Source organism: Acomys russatus, chromosome 25 (assembly GCF_903995435.1).
Source record: "Acomys russatus chromosome 25, mAcoRus1.1, whole genome shotgun sequence".
Classification (NCBI taxonomy): domain Eukaryota; kingdom Metazoa; phylum Chordata; class Mammalia; order Rodentia; family Muridae; genus Acomys; species Acomys russatus.
The window spans coordinates 40,931,185-40,952,316 of NC_067161.1; the positions used below are offsets into that span (position 1 = coordinate 40,931,185).

At 51.7% G+C, this 21,132-nt stretch overlaps 1 protein-coding gene across 2 annotated transcripts in view; it reads right to left on the reverse strand.

The window, feature by feature from the left end:
• Pemt (phosphatidylethanolamine N-methyltransferase) overlaps positions 1-20,159 on the reverse strand; it is an 80,650-nt gene extending 60,491 nt beyond the window's left edge. Inside the window, exons 1-2 of one of the 2 annotated variants that reach the window (XM_051167585.1) lie at positions 19,991-20,159; positions 8,253-8,360 (exon numbers count right to left, since the gene is read on the reverse strand). In XM_051167585.1, the coding sequence (XP_051023542.1) occupies positions 8,253-8,360; positions 19,991-20,086 (204 nt within the window). In that variant the 5' untranslated portion in view covers positions 20,087-20,159. Of the gene's footprint in view, positions 1-8,252; positions 8,361-13,725; positions 13,997-19,990 lie in introns of those variants that run through there. The other variant, XM_051167586.1, reaches the window with a different exon arrangement.
• Positions 20,160-21,132: the final 973 nt, after the last annotated feature.

The window sequence follows — 21,132 nt, forward strand, 5'->3', positions numbered from 1 at the left end:
CAGCTCTGAGCCTAGTGGGTACAAGACCATACCCCAGGTCACAGATTTTTTTTTCTTTTCTCTTTTTTTTTTTCAAGATAGGGTCTCTCTGGGTGGCCTTGGCTGTCCTGGACTGACTTTGTAGACCAGCGATCCGCCTGCCTCTGCCTCTCAAATGCTGGGATTAAAGGCATACACCACTACGCCCGGCCTAGGTCACAGATTTCTAAGCCAGATGGGGCAAGAATCCCTAAGTGCCATTGATGTCACTGTCCTGTCACACTCATACAAGCTTACCTACCTAGCCAAGTGCTCCCTCCAGGAGAGCAGTGTAATATCCCAAGACAATCCACCATAGGCCAGGCCTAAGTAAGAGGCAGGTTTCCACAGTAGGACGAGATCTCCCTGCATTGACCTCACCTGACCAATGGAGTCAGCAAGGCCAGAGCCAGACTGCAAACCAAGGCTGCCCCCAGAGGAGGCACAGGGAAAGCTTCTCTGGCTCCAGAGAGGATCCCTCACACAGAGATATGAGGCAGACAGCAGGCTGGGAGCAAAAACAGAAGGTGTGGTGACAGAGGAAAGAAGGGCAGAGGGGACAGGGCTCTTGCTGGCTACCACGGGAACAAAGCACACCTCCACACCCTGCTATCCACTCCAGTTCTAAGTAACTTCCTCCCTGCCACCTTCTCCTATCACCTCTTCATCCCCCTGTCACCTCTTCCTCCCTGCTACCTTTCCCCTCTCGGTATCACCTCCTCCCCTCAGTATCACTTGGCCTCTGTATCAGTATCACCTCCTTCCCCCCTCAGTATCACCTCCTTCCCCCCTCAGTATCACCTCCTTCCCCCCTCAGTATCACCTCCTTCCTGCCTCAGTATCACCTCCTTCCCCCCCTCTGTATCACCTCCTCCCCCCTCTGTATCACCTCCTCCCCCCTCTGTATCACCTCCTTCCCCCCTCAGTATCACCTTCTTCCCCCCTCAGTATCACCTCCTTCCCCCTTCTGTATCACCTCCTTCCCCCCTCATTATCACCTCCTCCCCCCTCAGTATCACCTCCTTCCCCCCTCTGTATCACCTCCTCCCCCCTCTGTATCACCTCCTTCCCCTCTGTATCACCTCCTTCCTCCCTCAGTATCACCTCCTTCCCCCCTCAGTATCACCTCCTTCCCCCCTCTGTATCACCTCCTCCCCCTCTGTATCACCTCCTCCCCCCTCTGTATCACCTCCTTCCCCCCTCTGTATCACCTCCTTCCCCCCTCTGTATCACCTCCTCCCCCCTCTGTATCACCTCCTCCCCCCTCTGTATCACCTCCTCCCATCTCAGTATCACCTCCTTCCCCCCTCAGTATCACCTCCTTCCCCCCTCTGTATTACCTCCTCCCCCCTCAGTATCACCCTCCTCCCCCATCTGTATCACCTCCTTTCCCCCTCAGTATCACCTCCTCCCCTCTCAGTATCACCTCCTTCCCCCCTCAGTATCACCTCCTTCCCCCCTCAGTATCACCTCCTTCCCCCCTCTGTATCACCTCCTCCCCTCCTCAGTATCACCTCCTTCCCCCCTCAGTATCACCTCCTTCCCTCCTCTGTATCACCTCCTTCCCCCCTCTGTATCACCTCCTTCCCCCTCTGTATCATCTCCTCCCTCTCTGTATCACCTCTCCCCCCTCTGTATCACCTCCTCCCCTCCCCCATATCACTTTATCCCTCACTGTCACCTTATCCCTCACCATCACCTCCTCAGCCTTCACCATCACCTCCTCATCCTTCATTGTCACCTCCTTTCCCCTCATTGTCCTCACTCCCTGTTAATTCCACTCTGTCACCTTCCCCCCTCTAATCATCACTTCCCACTCACTATCACCTCACCTTACTGTCATCTCCCCTCCCTCACTACTATCACCCTTCACACTGTCACGTCCTCTCCCCTCATTGTCCCCTCATTTTACTGTTATCTCTCCTCTCTGTCACCACCTCCCTCAATGGCATCTCTTTCCTGTCAAATCCCTCCCTGTCATTATCTCCTTGTCTTGGTTAGGGTTTCTACTGCTGCGACAAAACACCATGGCCAAAAAGCTAGTTGGGAAGGAAATGGCTTTTTTGCTTACATTCCATACTGCTGTTCATCACTGAAGGAAGTCAGGGCAGGAACTGCAGCAGAACAGGGACCTGGAGGCAGGAGCTGATGCAGAGGCCAGGGAAGGATGCTGCTTACTGGCTTGCTCCTCATGGCTTACTCAGCCTGCTCTCTTATAGAGCCCAGGACCACCAGCCCAGGGAATGGCTCCACCCACAGTGGGCTGGGCCATCCCCATCAACCACTAATTAAGAAAATACCCTACTGACACAGAAACTATGGAGGCATTTCCTCAACTGAGACTCCTTCCTCTCTGATGACTCCAGCTGATGTCAAGTAGACACAAAGCAAAGCAGTTCCCTCCTCCTCCTCGCCTCTCAGTCAGCACCCTCTCCTACACTATCGCCTCCTCTTCTCTCAGTGTCTCCTGTCACTGTTACGGCCTCCTTGTTCACTGTCACCTTCTTCTCCCTTACTGTCCTCTCCTCCTTCACTGTCTCCTCTTCCCTCATGTGACTTTCTCTATCCTCACTGTCCCCCCTCCCATCTTTCCTTCCTCTGCTGTCATTCTCACCTCTTCTCCCTTAGGGCTGGAGAAGCAGGCCTCCTCTAGTCCACAGTGCCACCTACTGTCCAGCTGCCTGTTGCACCAGGCCACAGTCCCCAGAACTCAAACATCCCACTGTGGACAGACAGCACAGCAAGTTCTTCCCAAATCCTGAAAGCACCTCTCTCAAACTAGCTCCCCAAACACAGTGACTACTTCTAGGCCCTCCTGGGGGCCTTCAGGACAGCCTCTGGATTACAGGGAATCACCTCCTGAGCTGACCCAGCGTTGCTTTCGCTGGTATCTGCCTGCAGCTAGGCAGATGGTGGCGGTGAGGCCCAGGTTGCTTGTGGAGAGCTGGTCCAACCAACACTTCCTCAGAAGGGTCAGGGCATGCCCCTCACCCCTTAGGGAAGAGAAGCTGCTCTCTGACCTGATGGAGTACCTGGATCTACAGCAACAAGAGGGAACCTGCGAGGAGCTATGCCCCCTTCACTAAGCTGTCCTGACAAGAATCTTAACAGGAGCCTCTCCTGCTCACTCCAGATACAGGGCCCTGGGATGGACTGGTCCCGGGCCATGCTCTATGATCCATCGCAGTCTGCCCTGGTGTCCAAACAGACTGTCTCCATTGGCTGCTGCCTACTGTTGGCAATCTGTTCCATCTAGCTGAGGGTAATAAAGCTTGTGTGACATTTCCTCAAGGAAATAGGCAAGCTCAGGGCCACTGCTGGGGTCCAGGCCCTGGCCTTTCAGGGCTCTGACCAGGCAAAACATAGCCACCGGAGCATCATACAGCATGTACCCATCTCTCCTGTCATAGGCCCTGCAGTGCTGTACTGCGGGGACTGCCATAGTGAATGAGTGTCCATGTCAGACAGATATGTTCACTGGATGCTACACAGAAGGTGAGTGATGAGCCAGGGCACACTCGTGAAAACAGCAGTGCTTCCGGCCATCGACTACACCAGGCACAGGGCCGTGAGCACCAAAAGGGTCCATGGCTGGATCCCTCAGATGCAGGCCAAGCAGCAGCTGCTACCCAGAACACAGTGTGTGGCAAGCTTCAGACAAGATGGAAAATCAAGCACTTTGGAGCACTCTGGGACAGACAGGACCAGTGTTCCCAGAAGCTGTGCTAGGGGATGTGTGAGATACACAGTGGACATTCAGACCACCTGGGCCACTGCATCAGTGTCCAGAGATAGCGTTACTGACCTCTGCTGGGCAGAAGCTAGGCCTGGGGGTCCTCCTACAGTGTTGGATAGCTGGTCCCCAGTGTCTCAACCTAGGGCCAGAGAAGGCAGGAAGAGAGGAAGGAAGACCTGGGAGGTAACCTGACAAAGGTCATCACAGGCCACAGGGATGAAAGCCTTCTGGAAGCCCTGGAAAAGTAGGGGCCATGCATCCAGTACGGGGCTAGGACCCAGGGTAACCAGGAATGAAAGTAAGAAGTGTCCCAATGCGAAGGCCCCTGCCCAGGCTTAGCGCTGCACCGCTGCCTTCTCTGACGGTCCTGAGCCTGTAACGTCCACTGCCTTAGACGCTAGAGGGGTGCAAGTGCCTGCTAAAGACCCAGGGTCTGATACCACAGGATGATGGCTCCTACTGACAGCTGCAGTCTATGAATAGACACCCAGGTAGCAAAGCAGAGGATACAGGCCAGGCCTCCCTCTGGCATCTCCCCTATGGGGACAGAGAGAAGAGAGTACAGTGGGGAAACCTTGGACCACCTCCCATGGGGCCTGGAGACACTCAGGTGGGCTGCAGACACTGGACTTTTAGACCTCTAGGCAGACTCTAGATGACATAAATCCACATGTCTAGAGAGCCAAGCACAGAAGGGCTGAGAAGGCTCCCTCTGAGCTGACCAACAGAGAGCCCCGAGAGGCCTCAAGGACAAGGGTCCCCAAGGGTACAGGACACAAATCAGTCACGAGGAGAAAGCAAGAGGAGGCTAGGGTCAGACAGGGAGAGTAGAGAGCTGAGATAGATGTGGACAAGGAAGGATGGCCCAAATGTGGGTACTCAACACTGCAGACATATTTCCTCCAGCTAAAGCCCAACAGACAGATGGTGAGCCTGAGAGCAGGTCTGTGTGCCAGGCAGGCTCAGCAGAGGGCACTGCCCACACTGACCCACCTGCAGCCTCTGCAGTGGTTTAACTCCATCCCCAGTTGGTGGTGGTGCTGTTTGAGAAGTCTAGGTGCTCCAGCCTGGCTGGAGGAAGTATGTCATCACTGGGGCTGAGCTTTGAAAGGTTAATGTCTCCTGGCACTTTCAGTCAGCTTTGTGCTTGTGGTTACGTGTATGAGCTGTCAGCTTCCTGCTCCCGCCACCATGCTCACCCCGTGTTGCCAGGCCTCCCACCACGATGGGCTCTTAGCCCGCTGGAACCATCAGTCCAATAAACTCTCCTAAAAGTTGCTTTTGCTCACACTATTTATCACAGCGACAGGGAAATGACTAACGGCCTCCTCTCCTGAAGCTCATGGGCATCACTGATCTTCCCTGAGGCAAGCCAAGTTCATCCTTCACCCCTCACCTTCCTCAGCTGCCCAGCTCGGCCCAGAACCAGCCTTGCTGGCCACAGAGATCCACAGCAGACTGGCTGCACTGCTGCTATTGCAGTCCTGCCAGGCTTTCTCTTGCCACTTCTTTTGCTTCCAGAGCCCACATTCTGCTGTATTCGTGCCACCGTCTCCGGGCCTCTACAGCAGGCTGGCCTCCCAGCTCACGCTGGCTGTCTCCTTAAAAAAAAAAAATACAACTTTTCCCCAGAAACCTGGGACTTTCTTATGCAAGTATTCGGTCTGGGTTAAAGGCCACCCCTTCAAATAGGCCTTTCCTGACTACCCTTCCTGTCTCTCCCTCTTACCTGCTTTGTCCCTAAGGGGTTGATCGATCCGTATGTTTATTCCTAGGGTGCCACTGGGACCCTCGATAACTATCTGAATAATAAATGAATAAATTTCTTTAATGTGTTTGAAACATGATTTCAATATGTCCACTACAGCTGATGTGCTAAAGGCTTGGCTCCCAGCATGATGGTGTTGGGACCCTTGAGAGGGGTCAGTGGGAGGTGATCAGATCATGGTAGGCCACCTGGGAGGGAGGCAGCTAGTCTCAGAGGATTTTTACTTCTCTTAAGGGTGGCGTCTTATAAGTGAAATTCTGCGCACACACACACACCTGGCCTCTTATGCACGTGGCCATTTTCCTTTCTGGTTCCTCATTATATTTTGACTTCTCTAGGGAGCCATGGCCAGGATGCTGGCCCCACCCTGTTGGTATTTTCAAGAGATTAGGAACTGAACACCTGTCTATCTTCTATACAGTCCCCAGCACCAGTTATTCTGTTAAAGCAGCAGTTCTCAACCTTCAATAAAGTCCCTCACCCATGTTGTGGCGAACCCCAAACATAAAATAATTTTTGTTGCTACCTTATAACCATAACTTTGCTAGCTATGAATCATAATGTATATATCTGATGTACAGGGTATCTGATATACAACCTCTGTGAAAGGGTTGTTCGACCACCACAGGGGTTGTGACCCACAGGTTGCGAACTGCTGTGTTGAAGCAACAGAAAGGAGCTAAAACCCTCCTCCCACCCAATTCCTACAGCACCTTATAGTGCCACCTTGCTGAATTGCCAGGCCCAGAGCCTGCACATGGCAAGCCAGGCCCAGCTGCAGTCAGCAGGACACCTCACTACTCTTCCAGCATGCCCCTGCTCACAGTGAGGCTCCTCAGCAAGCACGGAGCCAGGCTTCCAGCCTCCCGTCCTCCTGCCTCCGGACGCCGCCAATTCAGCTCCTGTGAGCTGCAGATGGCCCGACCACAGCACTGTCATTTCTCTCATTCTGAACTGACTCTAAAGAGGCTGCTCGTCCCTCCACTAATGAGTAGGCACTCTTCCAATGAATAATGCTTCTCAGAATGAGGCAAACCAAAAACTTAAGGCCAAAATAGGGACCCACTTATGACAAGTGCACGGACCCAAGGCACTCACCTCCAAATCTTGGCTGTTTGGGCTCTTCCTATGGACCAAACTCAGTTTCAAAATTAAGTGTGCAAAAGCATACTGCTTCAAGGGTCAGTGGGAAATGAACAAAGGAGACTTGGACACCAGGCCGGGTGGTGGTCATGCAGGCCTGTATGCCAGCACTCAGAGGCAGAGGCAGGTGGATCTCTGTGAGTTCAAGGCCAGACTAGTCTACGAAGTGAGTCCAGTTCAGCCAAGGCTACACAGAGAAACCCTGTCTAGAAAAGAAAAGGGGGGTTGAGTACTCCCAATATCCACTGTGCATTTGGCCAACTGTTCTCCCTGCGCTGGGCACCTAGTCCACACTCAGGCAATTGTTAATCAGCCAAGGCCTACCAGAAAGAGAGAACGCAGGCTCCATCCAGCTACGGAGCCCAGCAGCCACCTGCAGCAGAGCCTTGTGCACAGCACCTCTAATGGCGAGAGACAGGGCTGAGGCATAGCCTAGCCAGGCCGGAAGTCTCTTTAATGCCCTGTACTAGTTTCCTCTTTACTACTTTAAAACATCAGAAGCATTCTCGTGGCTTAAGATCAGTATTTGTCCCCTGTAGTGTCCTGGCATGCTGGCTCTGAGGTGTGAGCGCTATGTATCTACAGGTAGGACAGAGAAAGCACATAGGAAGTATGAGAGACGAGTAGGGCCGTCTAAGGGCACAGAGTAGCACGGGTCTGGCCTCACCAGCAGGCTGTCATAACACAGGGCCAGGACCGGCACACTCTAGCCGTACACTCCAAGGCCATGGTTTCTCAGGAGCAAGAGGAGGTCACAGTGGTCTCTGGACCCCTCCCAGAAGCCCCCTTCTAGGGCAGGTTCAGCATGTTCAGGACTTCAGGGACAAAACATTCAGAAGGTGGTGGCTCTGAGCCAAGCACCTCTGCCTCCACCCACCCTGCTATCCTCTCTCCAGGTGGGAAAAAAAAAGGCCAAGCCATAAGCCAGATGAAAAGAATACAGTGTTCCACCCTGGTACAGCTGAGCTGACGACAGTCTAGGAACAGTGTGCTGCTGACAGCAAGCACAGCCTTCTACAGACTAGCTCCAGGGCAATCACAGGGTGTCCCAACGCTCTGCCACAGCCAGCACTCTGGCCTCCATTACTCATTGTCTCATAATGATTTGGGGTGGGGGGGCACTGTCTTCAAGTTTCAGTCCCTATCTTCCATCACCCACCCAGAGTCGGGGCTGCTTTCAGGGACTTCCTGTAAGAAAAACAATGTTGCCATAGAGCAGCCCAGGGAGGGGTATGGCAAGAACCAGGACCGCCCAGGCTCTCCGGTGAGAAGGCCAGCAAGAAGGCCAGCGGCAGGTGGAACACCCCATCCCCGACCCCGTGCAGTTGTCCGCTGTAGGCTCTTGGGTACTAGATCACCCTGGCATTGGCCCAGGGTCCCCACAAAGGCAAGGCACTCCCTTCGGTGTACATTCACTGAGTGCCACCTCTCGGAGGAAGAAGGGAAGAGGAGAGTGACCAGCATAGGAAGGCAGAGAACAGGGCCACTGTTTGCCCCACTGTCCGTGTATCTATCTGGCTTGTTAGTGGCAGTGAGCCCACCACAGCAGGCTCACCAGCCAGCCAGTGTCAGCGCACTGGTACTTACCACATTCCAGAAGAGCGGATTGAACACAATGGTGAGCACGGCAGCCACAAAGCTGGGCTCTGTGGGGTCCACGTAACGCAGTAGCCACGTCATAACGAAGAGATCTGCCTGCAAGGACAGAGCTGCCATGAGCAGGAGGCCTGTCTAGCAACACCCAGAAACTGCCAGGATCTAAGACGCCCCCAGGATGCTAAGACCTCTGGGAAGATAAAAGAAGCTTGGGATATCCAAGTCCAGGCACAGTCACTGCACTAAAGTCTCATAAAAACAGAAGATAAAAGGCTGAAAACTAGTCGGCCGTGTCAACTGTCATAAGGGTGCTAGGCTAATGGTTACAGAGGTGCTCGTGGGCACTGTATGCAGAGATTCGTGGCTCTGAAGACAGGTTCCCAAAAAGGACACTAACCCTTGATGTGACTGAAATCCTCAGCCTCAGGCGATAGCTGGAAAACCTGGCAACCACAGGTAATGGCCACCCCTCCCAGAACCCCAGGAGGAGCGGGTGACTGCAGGTGAGGAAGGAAGTGATTCTACACATGGCATGAAGAAAGCGGGTAGCCGCACTCCTGCCAGCTCACACTGACAATGACCAGAAGTCATAAGGGACAACCTAGGGCTATGGGTATGGCTTATGGCAGGGCACTTGCCTAGTACGTACAAAACCTTGCATTCTATCGGCAGCAACACCATCAGAACAAAACCACAAGTCTAGGTCCCCAACCTAGAAAATAAGATGTGGTCCATGTGTGAGGCCCACAAATCTCAAAGGCTTGACATGTGGAGCGAGTTGTCAGTGCTGGGCTGGGCTATGTGTTCTAGGATGCCTGGCAGCCCCGATCCTGGCTTCCACCCACTGGAGGATGGCCACTCCTCCCGACTGAGGCAACTGGAGATGTCTCCAGATGTCCCGTGGAAACATACTCCCTGAGTGGGAGGGAGCGTCTGCCACAGGAGAGAAGAGCAGCCAGCCTCTGTCTGCACCAACTTTTCTTCTGACAGTGAGTTTTGGCGCTGGGTGGTGAGCATCGCTGGGGCCTGTGCGCTTTTCCCTAAACATCTCTAGTTTCCATTTTAGGAAGGATCTTAAAGGGCCAGGGCACTGATGATATCGTGTTGTCTCCCCACATGCAACTAAAAGTCACACTAACTTGTAAATAAGGCTCCCTGCAACTGGGCCTAAGGCCTTTCTCAGACTTGGCTCTCAGGGAATGCTTCACTGTTTCATTTCAGGATAGAATAATCTCTTTCAAAGAGGGGGAGGAGAGGAAATAATGTGATCCATTTGTTGGTAACACACACACACACACACACACACACACACACACACACACACACACAGGCTCTCCCAGGATTGCCCATCCCCAGGGAGAAACCAGCATCCTCTGCCCAGGTTCTTACTTCACCCAGTAACCACCTCCTAGGAAGACTCAGCCTACCATCCAGGCCACATTGCCCAGTGTGACACAGGGGACACTGGAAAGTCACTAGGCATGTAAGGTCTTCCTAGGGAGACTCAGCCTGCCATCCAGGCCACATTGCCCAGTGTGACACAGGGGACACTGGAAAGTCACTAGGCATGTAAGGTCTTCCACTGTGGCCTCCTTGCCCAATTAGACCACATTTCTCACCAGGATATGGGACTGAAGGTGAGCTAAGCAGATGCTACATGTTCAAACTACCCATTTCCACAAGGGGTACACCAAGAGCCCTATGGATGCCTAAACTGCACCAAAAAGTACATACATTATAATGTTGCTGTTCTAATATACATGTACCTCCAATAGAAATTATTTTGTAAACCAGGCACATCAAGAGGTTAACAGTAAGTATTCATTAACTAGAACCGGAACTGGGTGTGGTGCCGCACTCCTGGAATCCCAGTACTCAGTAGGCAGGGGCAGGTTGAGCCTATGAACTAGTCTAGTCTAAAAAGTGAGTTCCAGGTCAGCCAAGATTTAAAAACTGAGATCCTGTCTCAAAAAAAACAAAAACAAGAGAGGAAGAGGGGGATGGAACAAAACCAGACGGAAATAAGTGGTGTGAACTCTCCCTCTCTGCTCTGTGCTTGGCTCACCATCCTGCTTGTGGAGACCACAGACACAGGACCTGGTGCAGGATCGTCCTGCTCAGCAGAAAATAAAGCAGTAGCAGGTGTACTAGTGCAGGAGCAAGGATGAGACGCACCTCAGGGAGTACACCAGGGTGAGGATAAATGGATGACAGAGGACCTGCCCAGGAACCCTCAAGGACAATGAGCCTGAGGGCACAGGCTTATTCCAGGCTGCAGACAGTCCTCCAGAGCCCCTGAGCAAAGCCTCAGGAAGCCCTGGAGGAGATCAGGCCACTCAGCACAACCTTGGGCTGTGAAAGGTAAGGTCATGTGCTCCTGGGGCACACACTGCTCGTGCAGGATGAAGCCACAGGATCAGACTTCACACTAGACCAGGTGCCTTACAGGAAAAGGAGGGGAGTGAAGCTGCGTAGCCCTAAAGCTCCTAAAATCTGAGCCCAACAAGACAGCAGTCTTTATTCTCTTTGATGACATGCATTAAAGATCCCTGATCACAAGGCCCTGTGAGCTGGCAGGCTGGGGGTGGGGGGTGGGGATGGGGTAGGGGATGAGGATGGGGGGTAGGGGTGGGGGGAGCAGCAGAAAAAGGAGAGAGGAAGGGAAGATGTCCAAGGCACAGGAGTCCAGACTTTGCCTGACCACTCCCAGAGCATGCTGATGTTACTTCCATCAGCTGGCCCACATACCCTTAACCCAGCAGGAAGACCTTACACATCCCAACCCCTCCTTTCTAGACTGCATTTCAAGCCCCAGCCAAAAACTTGCATTGCTTAGGCACCCACACCCCACCGCCCCACCACACCCCTGTCTCATTCTGTCCTGTCTGTTCTGCCATTCCTTACATAATCACTCAATCCGTTCCTTACCCTCACCATCCCGGAACTCATGGCGCCCCCGGGGCATAGCAAAGGACCTCCTATCCTTTGGTTTCCTTCTGAGCCATCCTAGATGGTACCTCACATCCTGCCGGCCACCCTCCCTCATACCTCCGCTCCTACACTTGGCCCATTCATCACAGCACACCAGCAGGTGGGCCCTACACCTCCCCATAGAGTGGACCTTCCCAGCTTGCGGCCCCTCACCTGCTACTCATCCTTTCACAGAGGCTCTGTACATGCAGAGAATGCCATCTGTCCCTGTACACACTGTGAACAAACTCCTGCACATCCCTCAAGACCCAGACGGAGCAGTTCCCTACTTCTTACCACGGCATTCTATTGTATTCCTGGGGTTCGGCCTTTGTGAGTATCTAACTACCATCCCTAACTTGCAACAGCTCTTCCAGCTAAGGACCACGTTTTTATTGATCTTTGTGTCTCCATTTTCTTACTGCCAAGGCTGGCAGAAAGTAAATATTTGCTAAATGAGCAGAGCCCTTGTTTCGTCATCAATAAAATTAGAAGGCTACTGGTCAGTGGCTGAGCCGCCCTGTGGGTTCTGCCACTCTGGCTTTAAGAGTGAGACAAGAAATTGCCAAAGCAGCCCCTGGAGGGAGTTTTGCAAGCAGCCGGCCAGCTGGGCAGCCAACATGACTAACAGGCCAGCCCTTCTGGACATAGAAGCATGGCTTCTCGTAAGACCACAAGACCTGGAATCACCAGTTACCCAGGCACTTTGCTTCATAAGTATGCATTTCTGCCTCGTTCAAAGATGGAGCCATGCTTAACAAGAGTTGGCAGAGGTGAAATGCCAAGCCAGAGAAAGAGGAGGGACTTCCCAAAGCACTGCAAAGTCCCCAGGTGGGGCATGTTTCTCCTCAGTAGGAAAGTGAGGGGTGTAGGAGGGCAGAGAGGATGAAGCTCTGGGCCTGGCCTGAATCCACCGCCCACTTTCCTTTGCAGACTCAACTCTTCTACTTGTGTCCTCCACTAGCTAGCTGCCCTGCAGCTCCCACAAAAGGACATTCTGGGCCTATAAGACCCTAAGTGCCCACACCCACACATATGCAAATCAAACAACTTTTTTTTTTCTTTTTTTCGAGACAGAGTTTCTCTGTGTAACCTTGGCTGTCCCTGGACTCACTCTGTAGACCAGGCTGGCCTCAAACTCACAGAGATCTGCCTGCCTCTGCCTCTCTGGGTGCTGGGGTTACAGGCATGTGAAGTAAGCTCACAATATTATGAAAGGAAGGTGGAGGCGGGATCCCTGGTGGAGACAGCATTTTGCCCTTGCAGTGGGAACCCTCCCATCCCTCCCCATGAGCTCCAGAGAGAAAAGCGTTCTCTCAATCTTTAAGGGATTGTCAAGAATTCATCTCAATGTCATCTTCCCAGTACTGAGCACCATGAAGGGAGCCAGTCCTAGCATAGGGTGTTAAAGCCCGAAGAATGACTAGACCTGAGAGCATTCCTTGGCCCATCGCCAAGCTTAGCAATCTGAGGTCCCAAAGAAGACTTATTGACCCCACCAAAGATGAGACAAACAGGAGCTTGGAGAAATCTGCAGAGCCCAGGCGTGAAGGCCAGCACCAGTGTTGACCAGCCTGGCCCTTGTGGATCCTAGGCAGGAAACCATGTGGACTTCAACCACCAGGTGTGGACTCAGCTGCCACAGCAGACAAGAATAAACGAAGTTTCTAGATCCTGGATCCCCACCATGAGATGGGTAACATGAGTGAAAACCATGCCTTTTCCTCCCCTTTGTGAGAGCTAAGACAAAAGAAAAAAACAGGCACTCAAACACGAGCTAGTTAACATGGCTGACCCCAGCAAAAAACTGGCATCCATCTGTCTCTCAGTTAAAACCAAAGTGATCCAAACCAGAATATGGCCACACAGCCAGGTCCCAGTGCCCCGGTCAGCCTGCCTCAGCAGGTAAGGAGAGTTCATCTGGAAGCCGGTTCACCTTGAGGGTTAGTGTTGCCTAGAAAAGCAGCTGCTTCTCAGGAGAGAGTGACTAATGCTGAGCAGAAAACCATAGGAAGAGGGCCATGCTCCTAGCTCTCCAACTCAAGACACAGGGCCCACCTCCCAAGCCCACTCAAAACTGGATTGGCCAGCCGGGCGTGGTGGCGCACGCCTTTAATCCCAGCACTTGGGAGGCAGAGGCAGGCGGATCGCTGTGAGTTCGAGGCCAGCCTGGTCTACAAAGTGGGTCCAGGATGGCCAAGGCTACACAGAGAGACCCTGTCTCGAAAAACCAAAAAAAAAAAAAAAAAAAGAAAGAAAACTGGATTGGCCAAAATTAACCCCAGATCCATCTGACATGAGCAGGGAAGCCATAGCTCTCTGGCCTAGCCTCTGCCTCCCAGGCAGTGTCAGAGGCCCCACACGGGCCACCTAAGTAAAGGACAGGGTCCCCCTCCCACTTTCAACCTCCTTCAAATAGGAGGCTCAGCTCTTTAGAACGGACTTTCCCTGGAGGTCTCAGGTTTACTGAAGGCTAATGAGAGAATCCACCTACCAGAACCAGGAGGAAATGGGAGTTGGGCTCCAGGGACAGCTCAGGTCACCTGTCCCTGGTGATGAAGTCAGCTGCAGAGCCCCCACAGGCCGGCAGGAAAGAGGCACATAGCAATTCCACCGCACCGGGGAGCTGGACACACTTCAGAGCAATGTCCTGTGGCTAGGGAATGATTTCCAGGGGGTCAACAGCACCCAGGGTGTAAGCCGCATTGTGACATCCAAACAAACAGCGAGAACACAGGACGACCAACGCTGCATTGATCACCTGAAAGTAATGGGCCACTCTGTGCCGTGTGCCCTACACATCAAAGGATAAAAGGGCTGAGTGGGGCTGGCTCAGAAAAGGGACAAGATCCTCCATCCATACAGTGGGCCTCTGCAGTTGCATACCTTCCGCCCTCTTCTCAGCTGATCCAGTGTCCAGATATTGCCAGCAGATCCAAGGACACTGGCTGGGAAATTCCACAAGGGCCCTGAGCCCAGAAAGAGAGAAACAAGATCCTGGGCTTTCCCACCTAGGTCTATACTCCGAGAAGAGCAGGCACCACGTTTACTATTAAGGCACCCATCCCTTCCTCCCCATTTGCTACACTGAGACCTGCCTGGGTCTGAGGAAGGACCCGGTAAAGGGCAGCGCTCTACCCTCCTCCTGATGCCCACGGAGCTCACAGTAGCCACCAGGACCAATCTGAGGCCCGCTTCCCTCACTGAAGTGGCTTAGTAAGAATGGCCACCCACAGAGAGATGGCTCAGCAGTTAAGAGCACTGGCTGCTCTTCAAGAGGACCCAGGTTCAAATCCCAGCACCCACAACTGTCTGTCTAGGGGACCTGACACCTCCAGACATACATGTAGGCATAACACCAATGCACATAAAATTAAAATAAATAATTAAAAAAAAAAAAAAAAAAGAATGGCCCAGGACTACCCACGGACAGGGTGAAGAGCAGATATGAAGCATCTGTGACAGAGCAGGTACGTAGGGCTGCCCTCGTCTCAAGCCACATGGACTCTTTCTTCTGCTGCACCTTAAGAAATACAGATGTGTCACCTCTCAACTTCTTTGGAAAGCATATATCCTAAAGCAAGAATCAGAGGACCCTGAGCCAGAGCTTGCCCTAGACAGTAAGGGTCATCCTATGACAGAATGTGAACTGTGACAATACCTTAAACCGGATGCTGCTTAGGGATCTCCCCAAATCCCATAGTAACATGATATGGTCCAATAACACATTCAGTACAAATAAATAAATAAATAAATAAATAAATGCAGGTTTCAGGCTGTCAGGCATGGCTCAGTGGTGGAGCACTCACCCAGCATGTATGAGAGTCCTAGGTCCGTCCTCAGTAACAAGCAGAGGGAGCTGCAGCTGTGCCTTCCCTCTAACCTTTTCAGAAAGGTGACCGTTCAATGATTGATTCTTCATTCAGCAAGCCAGTCCCTCCAGAGTAGCAGACCTGGTGCTTCCTCACAGATGTACCCTGCCGCACCACACCAGCTTAGAGGTAGAGGAAGGGGAACAGAGGGAGGGGGAGCAGGAAAAATGATTCCAGGATGGATGAGGGAGGGCAGGGAAAGCCTTGACCTTGGCTGAAGATCTGCTGTCAGATGGTGCTGCTGGAGAAGGGAGTGCCACTCTCCTTTGAAGACACGGCCACTGGAGATGGCCCCGGGGGATGGCCATACACCATGTGCATAGAGACAGCATGGAAGGTCTTATTAATAATAATATAAAAAGAAGACATAAAAGGGGAAGATATGGGAGGCATTGCAGCGAGCGGAAGTGAAATAGTGAAAATCTTGTACAAAACAATACCAAACCAATCCAGCAATTCAAAGGGTAACATGGCAAGACCAAGTGGCAGCTCAAAGCTCTTCAACAATCAGCATCAATGCCATTGAGTCACCACACTAGTAGCCACACGTCAGGTCAACAGAAGCAGAGGTGCCATCTGAGCTTTACAGAGATGATAAAACTTACCCAACATTACAAAGAGCACCAAAGAAAGCTCCTATCCTGGGCTGTTTTAAATGGAGGCAAAACAAAACAAAACAAACAAACAAAAACCCTAAAGTCAAAGTGTATATGTCCTTGAAAAGATCACAAAATAAGCCATTGAAAATTATGGCCTGATATTCATTTTAAAAGTAATTAAGCTGAAAGGTGTCTTGGTTTGGCTTAGTTTGGTTTAGCTTTTGGAGAAGGTTTTACTATATAGCTCAGGCTATCCTAAAATTCAAAAATTCTCCCGCCTCACCCTCTGAAGTACTGGATTAGAGGTGTGCACTGACATGCCCAGTTTTAAAAAATCATTTAATCCCCGTGTGGTGGAACACTCCTTTAATCCCAGCAGCCAAGAGGCAGAGACAGTAGGATCTCTGTGAGGCCAGCCTCATCTACATAACAAGCTCCAGGGCAGCTAGGGGTTATATAATAGAGCCCTGCCTTTAAAAAAAAAAAAAAAAAAAAAAAAAATCCCAGGATGCTGTCTGTGGCACATGTTACCACGAAGGCCCATGCAGATGTCGGTGGTCTGTGCTGTACCCTGCAGCCATGCTGCTGTCCATAGGCTGTGCTTCCACCAAGGGCCATACAGATCCAAGTGGCCTGCAAAGGACTTCTCTGGGTCCATGGTCCTACTGCAGCAGGCGGCTTTTTGAAGATAGATTTTTTTAAAAACAAAAAGCTGAAGGCCATTTTGTGACACCTCTGTTGAATTGGTGACATTGACACCCATTTTCTCCCCTTAGCAAGAACAGCCTCATGAAACGGGAGATGCTGGCTGGACATGAAACAGGACCACCTAGACCCTAGTGCCTAGCTCTGAGTGTCTCAGGGTGATCTACCAATCTGGGTACCATAAGAAAACAGCACCCTGAGACTTAGAAGTGTGCCCACATGTGGGCAGGCCCTTCTCAGCTTGCTTCATACTGCTGCCAGGCAGAGGACTCAGTCTGTGAACTACGGCAGGCCTACCTCTTGCCCCAACCAATGACTTTTTAAAGGTCATTTTCAAAAAATGAGACTGCAGTAAACAGGTGAGCAAACTGGCCGGGTGTCTAGCTAAGAGCCTGCTTCTCAGCAGCCGGGCTGTTCAGTACAGCCCAGCAGCCACCAGCAGCAGGCATCTGTGAGTGTTGTAACATTACACGGTGAATCCAGGTGGTGGTGGTGCATGCCTTTAATCCCAGCACTCAGGAGACAGAGGCAGGTGGATCTCTGTGAGTTCGAGGCCAGCCTGGTCTACAAAGCAAATCCAGGATAGCCAAGGCTACACAGAGAAACCCTGTCTCGAGAAAGAAAAAAAAAACTACACGGTGAAATATCCGTATGTACAGGTAATAATCAAACACAGATATCCCTCAGTGTCCATGGAGGACTGGTCCCAGCATCCCTGCAGGACACCCTAGGAAGCTGAAGTTCTTCGTGTTAAATGGCACAGTGTCTGCATAGAATCCGTGCATCCTTGCCTGCTCTGAGTCATATCCCAACACAACAGAGATGCTGTGTACACAGTTACTGCTATATGTTTAGGGAATGGTAGCATGAAGAAAAATCAGTCCATGTGGGCACACAATTCTTTTCAACCCAGAGAAGGTAATCTGCAGATAAGAAAACTGCAGATATGGAGGGAAATACACAGATATTGTATTTTGGGGAAATTATTTTTTTATTTTTTGTCTCACGTGTTCGAGGTGGTGCACGTGGAGGCCACAGATTGACATTAAATGTCTTCCTCTATGCTCTCCACTTTAGTTTTTGAGGCAGGCTCTCTCACTCAGCCTGGAGCTCACCAACTTGGCTACACTGGCTGGCCAGAGATGCTCGGAGGTCCTCTTGTCTCCATCTTCCCAGCAGGGGAGTTACAAGTGCACATGCTGTGCCCGGCTAGGCTGGCAGGGCAGTGAGCCCCCAAGGCTCACCCTATGGCTGCCTCTCTAGCGCTGGGATGACAGGCACTGCACCCAACTTTTATATGGATGGATCTGAACTCAGGTCCTCAAGTGTGCACAGCGAGTGAGCACTCTACCAAATAAGCCATCTATTCAGCCACACACACCCCTTTAAGTCATGCGGTTATTTTAAAAATTATTGCTTTTGTTTGTTGAGATGATGGGGATCAAATTCAAGACCTTGAACATGTTAGGCAATGGCTCTATCTCTGAGTACGCTCCCCCATCCCTAGCACCGAACTCTAAATAATACACGGGACACACAACCCTTCCATTAGCCAGCACTGAGAACCTCAGCTCAGATGCTGACAGGTGAAGAAAAACCTGGAAGTTCTCTTAGGCCAGGGAATAGCATATCTAATCTCCTGCATGGGAGAGACTTCATGTATAATGGTTGCAGTGGTTTGAAGGAGAGCGGCCACCCTAGGCCCATGTGTCTGCATGCTTATCCACAGCTTGTGGGGCTGCTTGTGAAGGGTTAGGAGGGATATCCTTGTTAGAGGAAGTGTGTCACTGAGGGCTTTGAGCCCATCCCATTTCCGGTTAATTCCCTCTGCCTCCTACTTGTGGATCAAGATGTAAGGACTCAGCTACTGCTCCAGGGCCATGCCTGCCTGCCTGCCGCCACACTTTCCCAACACACACGCACACACACCATGTTGGTCATGGTGTTTTATCAAAGCAATAACAAAGTAACTAAGTTGGTGATGGGACTACTTTTATTTTATTAAGAAAAATCCCTTGGAAATAGGAAGCTTAACTGTGCTGACCAGGCTGTGGTGGGAAAAAACACAATACATGTCAACAAGAGCCATCCTGACCTAACTCCTGCCACGCCCCTGGCTCTCCAGATGTGGGACCGCGCAGCATGTGGAAACTCACTAGATCTGAGAGAGGAAGGAGGAGAACAGGAAGGCATCACACCCAAGGAGCGACCCCACCCATGAAGACTTGCCTCTCAACACGGGCCTTATCTCTATAGCCCTGGGGTAAGCCAGGAACCCTTGGACTGGGCTAGAAGTCTAGAATACGCCACTGCCTGTTGCCTCACATCTCCCTCAATCCCAAGTTCAAGGTTACCCACCACTTCAGCCAGTATTCTCGGCCGTATGGGATGCACACTGGGTTAGAGAGCATGACTCACAGGGGCTGAGGGTGGTGTAACACTTGTCTCATGTGCTCAAGAAATAAAAAGGGGGGGGTGTGAAGAGAAGATAGGGGAGAGTTTGGAGGAGGGGGGTCTGCTTACACAAAGGCTGGAGATGCACTTAGGATTTACCATTTATGCTTCAATAACAAATAATCCAAAGGAGAAAACTAGTCTCCAACATCCACTGCCACCTATCCATCTCAACTGCCCTCCATGCTCTTAACACCAGTGGGGAACTGTCTTCTGTTCCCTGCTGTGTGCCTGTGTTCCCTTCACCAGAAAGGCCCCAGCCAACGGTTTGTCACTCACGGCTTACATTTCCATCCCATCCCTCACATACAGGACAAATCTTCACAGGCTACTGAAAAACACTGACCAGTTTCCTCTCTTTTCAAGAACTACTTGTAGCCGGGAGTGGTGGCGGACGCCTTTAAGCACTCAGGAGGCAGAGGCAGGTGGATCACTGTGAGTTCGAGGCCAGCCTGGTCTACAGAGTGAGTCCAGGACAGCCAAGACTACTGTCTCGAAAAACCAAAAAAGAAAGAAAAAGAAAAAAGAAAAGAAAGGAGGGAACACGCAGGGGCGGAGAACCAGAATCAGGAGCTGGGGGGATGCCCTTGAGTTTGCAGGAGTAGTCAGGGCGTGGAAGCAGGTCCTAAGGTTGCACAAGAGACCCAGCAGTCCTATCCCGACTGGGAACTGCGTTGGAGACGCAGTTGGAGACTGATCAGGAGACCAAAGAGGAGGCCAGAAGTGTGGAGCCAGGGACAAAGAGGGCTGCCACACATCATCACAGCAGGCACCCAAATGCAGTTGGCCGCCTTCTCTCTGCACGCACTCACACTCTGGACACCCCACGCAACTCTTGTCTACACAACTCCAGGAACTCATATGCAGAACCCTAAACTCACACCGTCCCAGAGACTGTCACAATTTCCCAGCCCTACATAATCACAGGAACGAGGGGGTACCCAACACTACATCAAACTGAGAGGACACGATTCGCGCATGATCCCACAAACCCCACCACTACCACCAATCGCACGAGTCCCTCTCCTCCAGGCTCCGCCCCATCCATCGTTGGTTAGTAACAGGGTAGTCCCGCCCATCAAACGTTGAAGGCCGCGCCCGCCAGCTCTGGTAGGTTGAGGAGTCGTACCTGCCTGAGGTCGAGATTGCCGAGGCCTCCGCAGCAGTCGTGACCCGCCACGGAGATGCTCATAAGTGCGGCTCTAGGGCTCGTATTTTCTTCCATCCCACGAGCCCCCTCAGGAGGTGCCACGTAAGGATCTCACCCAGCCGCTTGGCCGGAGAGCCGGTCCCTTAGCATTTAGGGAAGCGCGGCCGGCCGGGAGTCTTTTCTGGTGGCCCCCAACGCCCTCTGGCCTTCTGGGAAATGTAGTTTCAAGACACTGCCTCGTGGGGCGCACTTCCCAGTCTCAAGAAGCGGAGGACTACGAGAGACAGAGTAGATGATAGATGGATAGATTAGATAGATAGAAGAGATAGATAGATAGATAGATAGATAGATAGATAGATAGATAGATAGATAGATAGATAGATAGATAGATAGATAGATAGATAGATATGATAGTGCCAGGCCGTGGTGGTGCAGGCCTTTAATCCCAGCCCTCAGGAGGCAGAGGCAGGCGGATCACTGTGAGTTCAAGGCCAGCCTGGTCTACAAAGCGAGTCCAGGACAGCCAAGGCTACACAGAGAGACTCTGTCTCGAAAAACCATAAAAAAAAAAGAGAGAGAGAGAGAGAGAGAGAGGCAGAGGACGGGGCGGGGAGAGAGAGTGGAACTTGGGCAGTGTTCCCTCAGATTGAGACTCCTACCCTTCTATTTTGGATCTCATGTCTATACCCCACCCTCCAGCCTACCTCACTTCCCCCTGAGATAGGATAAAAAGACATTGACATTTACAGGTCTCTAAAGGATAGGAAACTAGCTCCTTCTGTAGACAGGACTAGAGACAGCAGCAATGGCCTGGAGATATAAGTAACTTAATGTACAGCCTTCCACCATCTTGCCTTTAGCCCAGGCCAGTATCGTGCACCTCAACCCGAAGGTACTGCCAGGCCAACCACAGCTTCCCTGCATCAACTCCTCTGGGAGCCCCAAAGCCCTCAAAGCCTTTGACTCAACCAGCGACCCCCTCCTCCACTCATTCCTTCCTAGATTTCCTTATTCATTTATAAGTGTTGGCTGAACATGCTTCATGCTGGTGATGCTATGATATGCAGAAATAGAATCCAAAATTCAAATATTTGCTCAGGCACTCAGTCAGCCCAAGGCTA